This window comes from Notolepis coatsorum, assembly GCF_963971535.1.
Source record: "Notolepis coatsorum genome assembly, chromosome: 14".
Lineage (NCBI taxonomy): Eukaryota > Metazoa > Chordata > Actinopteri > Aulopiformes > Paralepididae > Notolepis > Notolepis coatsorum.
This window is the reverse complement of record NC_140178.1, coordinates 45,011,258-45,027,510: the sequence shown is the minus strand read 5'-3', so window position 1 is coordinate 45,027,510 and position 16,253 is coordinate 45,011,258. Positions and strand designations below refer to the sequence as shown.

The 16,253-nt window shown below is 42.0% G+C and overlaps 1 protein-coding gene across 1 annotated transcript in view; it reads left to right on the top strand.

Moving 5' to 3' along the window:
- fam234b (family with sequence similarity 234 member B) overlaps positions 1–15,862 on the top strand; it is a 38,314-nt gene extending 22,452 nt beyond the window's left edge. The window contains exons 9-13 of the mRNA XM_084329342.1: positions 95–173; positions 3,207–3,374; positions 4,561–4,681; positions 8,049–8,275; positions 14,053–15,862. Coding sequence (XP_084185468.1) covers positions 95–173; positions 3,207–3,374; positions 4,561–4,681; positions 8,049–8,275; positions 14,053–14,055 — 598 coding nt within the window. The 3' untranslated portion in view covers positions 14,056–15,862. The remainder of the gene's footprint in view (positions 1–94; positions 174–3,206; positions 3,375–4,560; positions 4,682–8,048; positions 8,276–14,052) is intronic.
- Positions 15,863–16,253: the final 391 nt, after the last annotated feature.

Here is a 16,253-nt window from a genome sequence, read left to right as displayed (position 1 = left end):
ATACTTGTGTTTGATAACCTAGTGATATGATGATAGATGACAGTGTAACTAGTGAAACTCACCCTGGATCTTTCCACTTCATACTGTGTCTTAGTCAACCAGCCCCTGGCCATTTCAACAACGATGGAGTCCCTGATCTTTTCATCCAGCATTCTGCAAATGGCATCAGAAAGGTAAGATCAATAATCAATACATACTATGTTTCTATGGCAACAGCTGTATTAACTAGGACTGCAACCCTCATAGTCAAGTATTCGATCAATCGGCCGGCTTGTGGTCTTCGTCAGCCAAGACTTTGTTAATAGATTTTTATATATTTTTTACCATACTGAGTTATTTCTTGAAAATTATAAGCACATCTCTAGTAAGTACAATATTTAAAGAGGTGCTTTTGCATTATTGCACATAGGAAGCTCAAATTGTATTGATTTGTCTATGAAAATCAACAAATCGATTAGTCAACGAAGTCCTTGACTAGGGACATCCCAATCAGGTTTTTTGGCCCCAATCCCGATTCGAGTCATATTAATATCGAGTATCTGCTGATACTGAGTCCAGATCAAATATTTTTCTTCTTCTAGATAATACAGCTGCACAGTGCACACTTCAAGTATATTAAAGTTAGTAAAACCACTACTAGGTAACAATATCTAGGTAAGATATGCTTGGTAATTGAATAGCTCTGCTTAACACTTTCCCCGCCAATCACGTTGTATGACGTATTTCAAGTTCATGCGAATTCTGCCAATCCACGGCGTACGACGTTATTGAGATCATATTTCATATTTTCGCCATGGTATTCATATTTCCCTCACACAGCGTGGTCTGATGCTGTGTGAGCCGGCACAACTCTGCAACGCTTCAATACTGCCCTCTGGTGGATGATCGGCGAGTTGCCAAACCGGAAATGGCCGGTTGGATATCGGTGCGTCTCCTAAATCCGTCCGGCCACTCGCATATCGTCGCAGGACTCTAGCCACACACCGTGGATATGGATCGCTGCCATAACTCAATAATCGACATGATTTGGGCGTGTATTAGTATTATACAAACCGGAAATGGATCTACTCGATCCCCATCAAATAACTGGGATCTTTTTGCTCCAGTCTCATCGTCCAACGGTAAGAGGAGGCTGACGTCATTTTCAGCGTGAGTGTTTATTATTATCCATACAAACTGCTCTGATCTATATATCACCCATACTACATAAAGCATTTAACAACGATCACGGAATTATAAACGACCCCCCCCGTTCACCCGTGCATGATCAGTCATAACGTTTAGGACCATGTACAGTTGAAATTTTTAATATAGCGTGGATTGGTAACAAACGGCATTTGATAATCTATATATGCATTTATGCCTATATCTCACGTTCTAGGAATTACTGCAGAAAACGATAAAAACATATTTATATTCTAGACGGTATTTTCGTATGAATGTGTGAATGAAAAAGTAAAACGTTCCTACATCCTGAACGATAGATAATCGATGTTGAATGGGCCATAGTAATGTCAATTTAGCAATACAATTTAAAAAGTTATAGCCCTGCAAAGAAGGTGAACATCTCCATAGACTTACAGTACTGGCAGAGAATGGTATAAGATGCTGAAAGTGCGTGGCAGGGAATGTGTTAAGAAAAGAAAAAAATCATAGCTTTCCCTTAACTCTTTGGACGCCACGGATTTGAGCATCGTTTGTTCCTACCACGCCAACGCTCTAAGAGATGGGAATAAGTGGCGGTGTTTGCAGGGCTATATCTATATTCTTTTTTTTTTTTTTTTTTTTTAATCTTTTCCCCCCTCCTTTTTCCTCTGTTTTTCTCCCATCCCAATGTTAGTCGTTATGCCAATTCCCAATCCCCTTCCTGGTCGCTGCGCACCTACACCCCACAGTCGGTCTGGGAGAGTGGAGGCTATCACGTGCTTCCTCCGACACACGTGTAGCCAATCAACCGCTTCTTTTCACCTGGCAGCGCGGACTCTCACTGAGAGGGTGTAACGTGTGGAAGGATCACACTACCCCCCTTAGATCTTTTCCTCGCTGAGCAGGCGCCCCGACCGAACTGTAGGAGTCGCTGTTTACAACTACCAGGACCCACCCACCAGCTTTCCCACCCCTAACACTGCCAATTGTGTTAGTATGAACAACCAGCCAAGCTGTAGCAATGCCGAGAGCTGGGCTCGAACCCAGCGTCTCCTGCATTGGTGGCGAGCGCCTTTCCCACTACACCACCTAGCCACCCTGCTATATCTATATTCTATATCATAGCTATGGATACAATACTATGGCCCATTTGACATCAACTATCTATCGTTCAATATGTGAAAAAGAATAGTTTTTTTCATCTATATGTTCGCGTGTTATACCGTGGTGAATATGAATATGAATATAGTTTTAGAGTGATCCTGTCTAATCGCAGAAAACGACGATATGCAGCAATAAGTGAATTTCATTAAAAGCGTTGACGTTTCTCGCCTGGACACGCTACTATTCCAAAATCAAATGTATATAATAGGTATTATGTTTCATCATGAATGCATGAAAGGGGGGGGGTTTGATGCTTTGATCATCACCAACAGCATACGTTGTGGAGTAACGTTACACACACACGTTGCGATCGAGGTGAAATCATGGTTGGATCAAAGCAGGATTGATGTCATATAGTCCTTACCTTCACTAGGAGGTACCCCAAAAATTATATTCCAATTGTCTGATCGCGAGTCCCAGTATTGGTGTCCATCGTGTCGCCAACATAATCCACCACAACAGATGCATCTGGGGCATTTGACGCTTCTCAATGCGATCGGGATAACCCCTCAACTCGCCTGACAAAAAAAACTGCGCCCAGAGACATTTGAACGTAACACAGGCCAAGATATAAGGTTTCAAAGGGTGCTCGATACTGCCACCTGGTAGGATGCAGCCGGTATTGCACTTAGGCGATCTCAGGATGATTCCCCACGTTAACCCCGATGTCCGTGCGCCTGTAATGAATAGAAATATTGAATAAAAGATATTCTGTGAGACAGATATATATGTGGATTATGGATACTGGTTTTTGGTAATTATTGCACAGAACGAAGAACGAAGATTCAGACAGTGTTTGTCTTGAGATGTCTGTTCTCTCGTGCAACTTCCTTGTAAGAAAAAGAACCACTCTTCTATCGTCCATCTCTTTGTCTCTCTCTTTCTCTCATCCGCAGGTGCAGGTTGTTGATGGAGTCAGTGGACATGTCCTCTGGGCTTCTGAGTTTCTGTGTCCTCATATCGTATTGGAGGCATCCTCCATATCCACCACAACAGGCCTCTCAGGTTTCCTCTTCTGGGCTAGTGAACCAATAAGAACACAGAAGAACCTCACCAAGACAACTGTGAGTGTTTTGAGAAAAATCAATGTAATTGTTACTGATTGGTGATGATTAGTTATCATGTATAGATCTTTTCATAAACATTCCATTTTGACCCAAGTGTATTTCCTGTCATAATGTTTGCTAATACAGCTGACAGGAAATGCACTGGGGCCAAAGCTATTTTACTGGGGCCAAAGCTATTTCCCTGGCAACTGATTTATTTTGAAAAGATCTATACAGTAGGTCAAAAGAAGGGGGAAAAGAATTAGAAAGAATGAAAATCCTGATCCGTATGAATTGTGTTCAACTTGTGTCACTTTATTGTACTTATTGAGTTCAACACAGAGAGTTTGACCTATCTCAAACCCTGCCCTCCTTTCTTGATCCTCCAATCACAACTGTTGCTTTCCTCTGGCAAACGGGGCAAAAGCAACAGTTGTGATTGGAGGATCAAGAAAAGAGGGTGGGTTTTGAGATAGGTCCATGGCATTTACACTAGTTACCCATTAATATTCCACATAGGTCAGCATTCCCATGTAAACATATAAACATCATACACATTTTACTTTGACTTAGATAAGCTCTCATCCCAGTTTTAAGAAACCTACAGACTTGGGATACGCCGATATTAGCAGGGATGCTGGGCCATGTAAAATGAAAATATGAAAATGAATTAACACACCTTATCCTATGATGATAATAATAATTATAATAATAATAATAATAATAACTTGGATTTACTGTATATAGCACATATTTATAAGACCATAACTAGAATATGGGCTAGTATCTGGAATAGTGTAAACTCTGTCGTTGAAATATCGGTAGCACCGATAATATACAAAAGATAATAACCAGAAATGATCTGGTTATTTCTGGTAAGATCTGGTAATGACAAGGAAATATGGACTAGAGCTTTCTCAGGTAAACCTACCTGAACAAGCGCTCTTCCATAACTACTCTCAGGTAAATCTACCTGAACAAGCGCTCCTCCATAACTACTCTCAGGTAAACCTACCAGAACAAGCGCTCCTTCATAACTACTCTCAGGTAAACCTACCTGAACAAGCGCTCCTCCATAACTACTCTCAGGTAAACCTACCTGAACAAGCGCTCCTCCATAACTACTCTCAGGTAAACCTACCTGAACAAGCGCAGAACCCTGGCAGCGGAAACAAAGGCACTAAGTTGAACACACTGTCTCCAGGTGGCACCAGGAATGGCAGCAGCGGAGCCCGTCATCAGAAGCCTGTTCCTGTTGCATCCTACGTACCCAACCATCCTGCTGCAGCTCATCAGAACCACCGACACCACTGTCACCGCTGCAGGTGAGCGCTGCTGCACTTACTATGTAGCTATATCAAGTCAAGTGTGCCTCTATTGATCCCCTTGGGGAAATGCAGGTGTCATAGCAGCAGGGAGGGGGGGGGGGGGGGAGAAAATACAATAGTAGAAATAGTAATAATAATAGAGTAGAAGATAATAATAATAATAATAATTATTATTATTATTATTATTATTATTATTATTATTATTATAATTATAATAATAATAATAATAATAATAATAATAATAATAATAATAATAATAATAATAATAATAATAATAATAATAATAATAATAATGGTGGAATGGCAGTATATCTATGAATACTTCTTCCCCCAGGCCATCAGAACATTGAACACTGATCTCTCCACACACAAGCACACATGAACACACACACACACACACACACACACACACACACACACACACACACACACACACACACACACACACACACACACACACACACACACACACACACACACCACACACCACACACCCTGCACTCTCTCACACACAAACACACTACAGGTCACTTTAAACACAAAAGAAAATGTCACTTTAAAGAAAAGAGAAAAAACATAACTATGTTTTTTTTATAGTATAGTTAGTATAGCTAGTATAGCATCGTTTTATTTATTTTATTATATTATTATTATTAGTATCTTTGCACAATCAAAGCGGGCATGGCCACCTTCATTTCACATTTCACTATCTTGTGTATGTGATGATAAATCTCTTTAATCTTGAATCTTGAATACTACTACTAATAATAGTATACATAATAGTAATAATAGTAGTATAATTACATGGTATGATAATAGTGATACAATAATACTTAGTTTCAGTGTAAGAAATGATCACCAATCACAAGCCAAACGCTGGTAATTTTTGTCTGTGTGGCTTGTTTGTTCATCTACTCTTTAATTTGGCAAGTAAATAACTTAGAATTCTAGAGTTTTGTTTGGTTGGTCTTGTTTGTCTTGGTTGTCTGGTGAACGTGTTGTTTCCTGTCCTGTTCCAGTTACAGTGGGTGACAATATTGTCACAAGGAAAGATGAAATTACCTACCTGGGTTCCATCCTAGAGGCTAATCTTTCCTGTGACAAAATGGCATCCAATGTAATAAAAAAAAAGTCAACCAACGAACTCGATTATTGTACCGGATCTCCTCTCTGGTAAACAAGAATACCCTGAAGACTCTGGCAGGAGCACTCATTCAAGGGTACTACGACTATGCTTGCACCTCATGGTACCAAAGCACCTCAAAGGCGCTAAAAACAAAATTACAAACATCTCAAAACAAACTGGTCAGACTACTGCTTGACCTTACTCCTAGAACCCACCTCACCCCTGCCCACTTTGACAACCTAGGATGGCTTAGAGTAGACGACAAAGTACAGCAACTTGCAATGGGCCTGGTCTACAAGATACACTACACGACCAAGGTACCCATGTACATGTCAAAATACTTCCCAAAGGTCAGTGAATACCACGATCACAACACCAGAGGGAGCTCCACAAATCATGTTAAACCCAGCTTCAGCTCAAACAAGGGACTAAACACGTTTCGCAATTATGCCACATCAATGTGGAATGCCCTACCCAAAGCTGTAAAGGAATGTGAATCACTATCCACTTTCAAAACCTCTCAAAGAACACCTACGGGAGACTGCAATTCGAAACTGGCCCCTGTAAATGTCCTAACCCAACCCCCTCCAATGTACAGTAAATTACCTAGTATGGTTGTCAATATTCCAATGTACAGTTTTGCTTGTACAGTTGTACAGTGTCCCCCCCCCCCCCCCCCCCCAACCCCTCCTACCCAACACCGCATAGATGTAGCAGTACTGTCTATCTGTATGCCATGTATGTCATATATGTCCTGCTGAATTGAAAATGGGGGACCCTGATGTAAACAAGACGAAAGTCTTTCTCTGGTCTGCATCCCCTTAACAATTGTGTGTATTGAGATGTACTGTATTGTACCCATTCTGCAATCTGTTAATAAAGTTTTCAATCAATCAGTCCTGCCTGGTTTATTACACAGTAATAGCAGTTAATAATAAGAGACCATGATGTTACTACCAGAGATGGTATATTCATTATGCTTTGGATGACTGAATAAGTTGGAGAGAAACGTAATGGAAGCTGAAGAGAACTACTGTCTCCAACCTGCCTTAGTCTTCTCTTCACTAGAGTCCCATTTATCTCAACCTCAGACTTCCAAACTGACCAAACGGCCACGTCAAACAAAAATGTTGTAATGTGGAAATAGTATTCTACTGCCCTTATGAAATAGTTGGAATTTCCTGGTTTACATTTGATTCAGAAGCACATTCATTGCCAATTAAATGTTGAATATATAGGATGCATGTATGGCCTGGTGTTTCAGTGCATTTCAGTCCAAACATGAATTTTAATGAGTTGAGTTGAGTTTATTTTATCTTGAACAATCAACCATTTAAAAAACACAATACGATTTTTTTATGAAATCTTACTTTTTTCATTAAAACAAATTAGTTTGAGAAGGAGCAGAAGGAAGCAAATGCTTATCTAGTCCTGCCCCTTCCTCACAATATCATACATAAAACGAAATCTCTTACAAACCTAAAATAACAAACAAAATAAACATCAATCAAAAAGAACACAAATGTTAGTAGAAATAAAAATAATATATAAAATAAAAATGTTTAGGGCTCCTCGTTTTTGTACTCGTCAATGAGAGTTTTTCTATATCTATTTTTTAACTGTACAATGTTCTTGCTAATTTTCGTTTCTTCATCTATTCTAAGCCATTCAACAGGATTACACCACAAACTGAAATACTCAAACCTTTAAGAGTATTGCGGACATAGGGTTGTTTTAAATTATAATTCCTTCTTAAATCATATCTTCTCTCTCGATCCGTAATTTATAATATAATCCGTAAAAAAATAATATTACCTGGCAGTACATTATTTCTTGCTTTGAACATAATTTGTGCAGTTCTGAATTTCACTATGTCCATACATTTCAATGTTTGTGTCTTTAAAAATGTATTATTAGTATGCTCACGATACCCAACATGATTTACTATTCTTATTGCTTTTTTTGCAGTGTACATACCCTTTACACTCCTTCTCAAGGAGTTTGTATTGGCAAGTTGTTATATTCTAAGTGTTAGAACTGTCAATTGTTCAGCCAATCGACCGATCCCGAGCTCCACCTTCTCTCGGTTGTGATTGGAGTGTCAAGAAAAGAGGGCAGAGCTTCTTTGTGTGTCTATGTGATTACTACTCTCTTTTGAACTGCAATTTCTGTATGAGAAGTGCTATACAAATAAAGTTATTATTATTATTATTATTACTCACACTTCTGTTCTCACAGTGAGTTACCAGGAGCAGCAGAAAGATGCCTCCTACGTCATTGTGTCGTCTCGGCCTACAACTGACTCTGAGCCTGGAGCACAGGTAGTCAAGAGCCTGAGCCTGAGGGCTGCCATCAGTAAAGCACAGATAGTGAGGCTTGGGGACGGCAGCAAGGCCGGAGGTCCTGCCAAACCAGGAGTGTTTGAGATCAATAAGTTCTTCAGACGTCTCTCCTTCAAGAAACAGGTGAGACGGGGAATCGCTTTGGAATGTGCTTTTGCTGTTTTCATATGCAAAGCACCTCTACAATGTCACTCACTCACTTGCAGTTAGCCATGCTGACCGTAGTGGTGGTTCACATGCACTTTGCTCAGAGAATCTATCCCTCATGCTTCACGACACATGTGTCTGAAATTCCTCAGTACATACAGAATCAGACAGCAGCTACTAACCCTACTATCCTCAGTACCTACAGAATCAGACAGCAGCTACTAACCCTACTATCCTGAGTACCTACACAATCAGACAGCAGCTACTAACCCTACTACCCTCATTAATACCTACACAATCAGACAGAAGCTACTAACCCTTGACTTACTTGACTTAAGCCTTTGCACTCCCTGCGGAGCATAGGCCACTGACGATTTCTTTCCATGTTGCACAGTTTTTGGCCTCCCGAACGATGTTGTGCCATCCCAGTCCAGCCTCTTTCATTTCCCCTTCCCAAGAACGGCGCCAGGTATAATAATGCAGGACCTGTTGCAGAGGTCTTTATTCGGCATGCAACGACACTCAATGTTTTAGTAGGTACACACAGCGGTTAGTTTAGCACACACACCGGAACACACACACATGCATTGTCTCTTTAGGATCGCAGATGCGATTTGTCTCTGCGATTAACCCATCCCGTCGTCCTTCCCCCCCAAGGGCAGCCGGGAGCAGACAGGCATCAACGTGAGCCGCGCCAGGGGACCAATCCAAGTGCTCCTGTCCGTCTTCGTCAAGGACGCCACAGCGTTAGCGATCTGTTGTTGTGCATGTTTTTCCATTGGGTTTATCTTATCGGGGGGGAAACCCTTGCGAGCACGGGGAGAACATGCAAACTCCACACAGAAAGGCCTGGGAGATACCCCACCTGGGTACCTGGCATCATGGAAACCTGGTCCCCAAGCGGGAATCGAACCCCGGACCTTCTTGCTGTGAGGCGACAGTGTTAACCACTACACCACCGTGCCGCCACAGGTGTTTCGAGGCCTGCCGCGTTTCCTCTTTCCAGGTGGGTTCCATCGTAGGGCTTGCCGGGTGATGTTTGTGTCTTCTTTCTCAGGGTATGGCCTATCCACATCCACTTTCTCTTCTTTATTTCTTCTGGCGGGGGTAGTTGTTTTGTGCGCTCCCACAGGTCCAGATTTGTAATGACATTTGGCCATCTCACTCTTAGAATGCGGCGGAGGCAGGAATTTACGAAGGACTGTACTTTCTGCTTCAGCCCTACGGTTGTCTTCCAGGTCTCCAAGCCATACAGGAGGACTGATTTAACATTGGAGTTAAAGATCCTCAGCTTTGTGTTGGTTTTTATTTCGTGAGACCTCCATACTCGACCAAGTAGGTTGTATGCCGTTCTTGCTTTTCCGATTCGCATTCTGATGTCTTCTTCTGTGCCACCCGCTGTATCTACTACGCTCCCAAGGTAGGTAAAGGAGTTAGTTTCTTCGATGGCCTCTCCCTCTAGTTCAATGTTTTGCTGGCACTTTGTGTTGATCTTCATAATCTTGGTTTTTACCCTATTGATCTTCATTCCTAGAGTTGAGGCTGTTTCCTTTAGTTTGTTGATCTTTTGTTGCATTTGCTGGTGACTATGTGATAAGAGAGCTAGGTAATCTGCAAAATCGAGGTCTTCAAGCTGGTGCATCAGTGTCCACTGGATGCCGTTTCTGGCTCCTTCTGTTGTCTTCTTCATGGTCCAATCAATGGCCAGCAGGAACAAGAAGGGGGACAACAGGCAACCTTGTCTCACTCCGGTCTTTATCTCAAACGGGTTTGAGGGCTCCCCTCTGTGCAGTACCCTACTTGTCATCCCGTCATATGATCCTCTGATGATGTTGATGTACTTCGGTGGGATTCCATAGTGCTCCATCAGGTGCCACAGACTGTTCCTATCTAGACTGTCAAAGGCCTGTTCGAAATCGATGAAGTTGATGTATAAGGAGCTGTTCCATTCCAGGGACTGTTCGATGATGATCCTCAGTGTGGCGATCTGGTCTATGCATGACCTTTCTTTCCGGAATCCTGCTTGATGGTCTCTGAGGAGAATGTCAACGGCAGTCTTCATCCTATCTAGAATTATCCGGTTGAAGACTTTGCTGGCGGTTGAAAGTAGCGTTATCCCCCGGTAGTTCTTGCATAGTGCAAGGTCCCCTTTCTTTGGTATCTTCACTATGTAGCCTTCTTTCCAATCTTTGGGTATCCTTTCTTCTTGCCAAATTTTCCTCATGAGGGGATGGAATGCTTTGATGCTTGTAGTGATGTCGGTCTTGAATGCTTCACTCGGAATGGTGTCTGGTCCTGCTGCTTTCCCATCTCTCAATTGTGATATTGCTTTCCTACTTTCTTCTTTTGTTGGGGGGGTCATTTTCAGTGGGAGTGTGTCTGTTGCTGCTTGTATATCTGCTGGGATGCTCGCTGGTGCTCTGTTGAGCAGCTCTGTGAAATGTTCTACCCATCTCCTTGTTTGCTCTTCCTTTGTGGATAGTGTGTTTCCTGCCTTGTCTTTTATGGGCTTCTCTGATCTCATCCTTCTCCCCAAGAGCTTCCTGGTGATGTTGTATACCTCTCTCATGTTTCTCTGTCCCGCTGCTTCTTCTGCTTGTGTAGCAAGCTCTTCATAGTAGCATCTCTTGTCCGCCCTGACCTTTTTCTTTATATCTTTATGGATCCTGTTGTATTCCTTTGTGTGCTTCTCCTTGGCTGCTCTCGTCCTGGCATTGTTGAGGTGGTCCTTTGCCTTTTTCCTCTCCTCCATGCTGTCCAATGTTCTTTGGGTGATCCACATTTTGTTTTCTTTCTTTCTTCTTCCAAGACTTTCCTCGCAGGTTGTTTGCCACACGTTTTTGATCTTCTCCCAGCTTTCGTCGATTTCTTCTTCCCCACTGCCCATTTCAGCCAGGGCCTGGAACTTGTTCCTCCGTGTGATCTGGAAGTGCTTCTGGTGTAGTTTTTCTTCCAGTTTCTTGGTGTCTTACTTTGTTAGGGCTTGTGTCCATAGCGGAAGTTTTTTTCAAGGCGGACCGCTTTGAAAAGCAAAAAAGAATTATCTCAGCGTTTTCCTGAGTCTCGCGACTGCCGCGGCTCCGCCACTTCCTCGATGTTGATTGGTCGGTCGAAAAAAGTTACCTTGATGAGCGCGCTCCTTTCCAAAAGTTGAACTAGTTTCAACTTTATCCGCTGGGAGCGCTCCGCCCAAAAACGCTGCCGCCGAGAGCGCATAAACGCGAGGCGCGGCGCTGGGAAAAGGAGCGCGCCTGTAGCATAGAAATGAATGACAGAAAGGAGCTGACAACTCATAAAACGTCCGCTATGGACACAAGCCCTTATTCTGTTTCCTGGGGTCCCCCTTTTCAGCTTCAGTTGTACCTTTGCTATGACTAAGTGGTGGTCTGATACCACATCTGCACCTCTCTTTGTTCGCACATCGAGTTACCAGGCTGTTGTCTGCACAGAAGTCCAAAAACATCTGCCCATTTTCATTTCTGCAGCCCACTCCTTGCTGTCCCATGACTGGTACGTATCCGTTGTTTTCTTTTCCCACTTTGGCGTTCATGTCGCCCATCAGTATAACCACCTCCCTTTCCGTTGCTTTTAGTGTGTTCTGTAGTTTTCCATAGAACTCCTCCTTTGACTCTTCTGTGGCATTGTTGGTTGGGGCGTATGCCACAATGATCCTGAGTGTGATTCTTGGATGAGACGTTCTGAACTTTGCTGTGATGAGTCTAGAGGAGACTGGTTCCCATCCAATGAGAGCCTTCTCCGCCTGTGTTGAGAGCATGATGCCTACCCCCTGCGTGTGTGAGGCGCCTTCTTCTTCATGTCCAGAGTACAGTATCTGTTTTCCAGCTGCTAATCTGCTCTCTCCTGAACCTATCCATCTTGTTTCATTTAAACCTAGTATGTGTAAGCCGTAACTTTGCATCTCCTTTGCGATGTTGGCAGCTTTCCCTGCTTCGTACATGGTGCGCACGTTCCATGTTCCAATCTTTGTAGGTTTCCTGGACATTCGATCTCCTAGCTTCCCAGAGGCTTTGGCTAGCAGACGTCATATTTTCCATTTCGGATCCACAACCGGGAGACCTTGCGCTCAAGTTATCTATCAGTGTTTTCGTAATCAAAAGTTAACCTCTGAGCGGGGGATTGGCCTACCCAGAGGTGCTTTTTTGTCAGGGTAGTGCTCCCTTAGCCCTTTGCCCTCTCAGGCCCACCGGGCAGTGGTTGAACCATTCTTCGTCTGTTCCCTCACCTGAGACCAGTTTGCCATGGGTGACCCTACCAGGAGCACTAGGCTCCAGACAACATAGCTCTCAGGATCCTAAGGACACGCAAACCTCTCCACCGCGATATGGTGATGGTTCCAGGAGAATCGGGTTACTAACCCTACTACCCTCATTAATACACAATCAGGCAGAAGCTACTAACCCTACTAACCCTCAGGACCTACACAATCAGACAGAAGCTACTAACCCTACTACCCTCATTAACACCTACACAATCAGACAGAAGCTACTAACCCTACTACCCTCATTACCTACACAATCAGACAGCAGCTACTAACCTCATTACCTACACAATCAGACAGAAGCTACTAACCCTACTACCCCTCAGTACAGTACATACACAATCAGACAGAAGCTACTAACCCTACTACCCTCATTACATACACAATCAGTCAGAAGCTACTAACCCTACTACCCTCAGGACCTACAGAATCAGGCAGAAGCTACTAACCCTACTACCCACATGCTATGCTTTTAGAACCTACTGTTCAGTAGGTTCATCCAATAGGTCAAAAATCAGCTCCTACTGTGCAGTAGGGAAAGTTATGTTTGTGTCCCACCCCTTTTCATGGAAATAAAAATCTAACAGTAGTGTCAACAGTAGCAATATACAGCATCTAACCTGGTTGGGTGTTAAAGGAGCACTTCACCCAAAAATTATATTATTATAATTATATCAATTACTCACCCCTTGATGAGGTTTCTTTTCTTTTTTCTTCTTCTTGCATGTCTCCATGGTGAATGTAGAATCCAAAATACAGTAGTTCAAGTACTTGATGAATTGAAGTTAATGGAGATTTGGTTTAGAAACAACAAAACTATATCAAAACATTAAAATTACAAACTCTCACAACTTGTGCAGTATAATCCAAATCTAATTTATCCAGTTGTATGCTCAGTACTTCACAAACACATGCATTTTCACTAAAAACTTGCTACAGAAAACATTTCAGGTTCAATGATGCCTTCAAATGTAACTTGTGAGTTTGTGGTCTCGACTTCAAGTGGATTGTAGTCATGAGGACATTGTTGCTAGGCAACTGGGCAATGCATCTTGCAGCCACTGAGGCTAACGATGTTCCGCTTACAACGTTGTGAATACCACAATTATGGACTCTTCTCGCGAACACAGAAAACACTAGTTACATTTTAAGGCAGCACTTAACCGGACATTTTTCGTTAGCAAGGTTTTAGAGAAAATGCATGTGTTTGTGAAGTACTGAGCGTGCGACTGGATAAATGATGATGGATGGATGGATGGATGGATGGATGGATGGATGGATGGATGGATGGATGGGTGGGTGGGTGGGTGGGTGGGTGGATGGATGGATGGATGGATGGATGGATGGATGGATGGATGGATGGATGGATGGATGGATGGATGGATGGATAGATAGATAGATAGATAGATAGATGGATAGATGGTTGATTGTACTAAATTAATTAATATTTCTCTTATTTTCTTGCCCTGTTTAGTGAGAAGTCACCACTATGACTCTACCTTTGTCACAAGAGGTACTAAGAGGTACAACTAAAGTTAACAACGGGAAAGACTAAACCTACGAGACAAACTGCACCAAGAGGACACTGGCAATTAATTTGAATGTTTACATTTCTATTTGGTCTTTGAATGACTTGTAGCTTGAGTCCATTTGTGTTTGATTTTAGTCCATTTTGTTAGTTTGACCATTCCGTTTGTCTTTTTGCCAATGATTTTATATTGTGTCTGTGAATAGCTAATGCACATGTTTATTTAACTTATTTAAAGTAAATTAGCATTTTTAGAACGTTTTAAAAGATATATTGAATTCAATGTTCATACTTGTTTGGGGTTGATGGGCATCAGAATATACTTTATACGTTTACAATGTACTACTACTACTAGATTAGACTAGTCTCTTACACAGACATGCTAGTGTCACCATATAATTATGTGGGTGTCACACACTGATGTTTCCCTAGAAACACTCCTTCCTCAAGTGTCCACCAGGGGGCACTTGTTTTTCTTTTTCTTTTCTAAAGCAAGTGCCCCCTGGTAGAATAGATGCCCCCTGGAGGTGGTAGATCACACCGGGTCATCTAGGTTTTATTGGGGGTCATTACTTTTGAGCCAAGCTGCAAAGCCCCAACTCATCATAATTTTCACCTTTTATTCAATTCAATCTATATTTCAAATAAAAAATTACAATAGACAATGACTTAAAACAACTGCAGGTTATGATGGTATGAGAGTTTTGGAGTTTGTTGTATAATGTTTATTGTTCCTTGTTTCAGGAGCAGAGCTAAAAGCAGATTTCCAAAGTTCAGTACAGACTCTAGTTGCTTTGAGTGTAAGAGCCAGTCATTGGATCATGTACCATATGGTCCAGACGTCCACTCCAATAGTGAAGTGAAGTGAGATCATTTGGGCAATCTCCTATTATGGATTTGTATAGAAACAGCTGCCAATGTAACTCTCACCTATCTGTAAGCTAGGGAGCACCATACAACTCTCCTATACAGGTCACAATGGTGAGTACCATAACCATCACCGGTGATAAATCTAATTGCTGAATGAATATGGAATCTAAGGGCATAAGAGTGGAAGCCAAATTACATCTCTGTAGTCCAACACAGACATGAAAACTGCTTCAACAACTCTCCTGCTTATCATTGGGAAACTGGCTCTATTCCTATATAGAGACTTTCTCAATATTGGACCCATTCACAATCACAGTAGATGTATGCAAGATCTAGCTCTTATCTTAACCCTAACCTTAACCACTCACACTACCTGCTTTTTAAAATGTCCTCAGGCAATACCCTAGTATTTACCATAGATAAGGGGAACAATGTCCGGGGGAAACATAGCTGCTATGTATATTTTGCTACACATCTGTGTAAGAGACTAATGATGAAGCACAATAAGGTCAATGAGAGAGAGTGTGTGTGTAATATTGCTGTGTTTATCCATCTCTCATACTCTGATTTTACTGCCTAAATCTACTAATGTTATGAAACAAATTCATTCCTGTAGGTTCATGCTCCAATCATCACATGCACTTTGTAAATTAAGCCAGTGGGTGTCCTCATCATACCAGGTCATGTAAAATAGGAAGCCTGTACATATTTCTATTGCTGTACAGTATTTATTGGTTTGCTTTAACATTAGAAGTGTTTCATGTTAATCTAATCGATGATTGCTTTTGTCACAAGGCCACAACACTTGATCGCTGAGGGGTTGTCATTTGAATGTCATTTGTGATTAGGCCTATTATATCGGTAACTGTAAATATTTATGGGGGAAATGTGGATCTTTATGAAAATTAAATTGCCTCGCTGCTATGTTCGTGTTGTTTTCATTTTAGCGCCCACTTTAATTATTCATTGTGAAGATGTATAGACCAGGGGTTCCCAACATTTTCAGGCCGCGACCCCCGAAATAACGGTGTCAGAGAGCCGTGACCCCCACTATTATAGGAGGTTAAATTCTTTTTTTTTTAATGTATACTTTTTTTTGTTTTTGTTTTTTTATAAATGGAAATGTATGGTTGAAACATGCAAACGTTCAAACGCACACACACTAATAAGCATTGGAGACTTTTCACCAGGGCCGGACTGGGGAAATCATTCAGGCCAGGAAATATAGTGCGAAATCTAGTCCCAGTCAGGCCACTTTTTAAGCAGGGGAGCTGGGT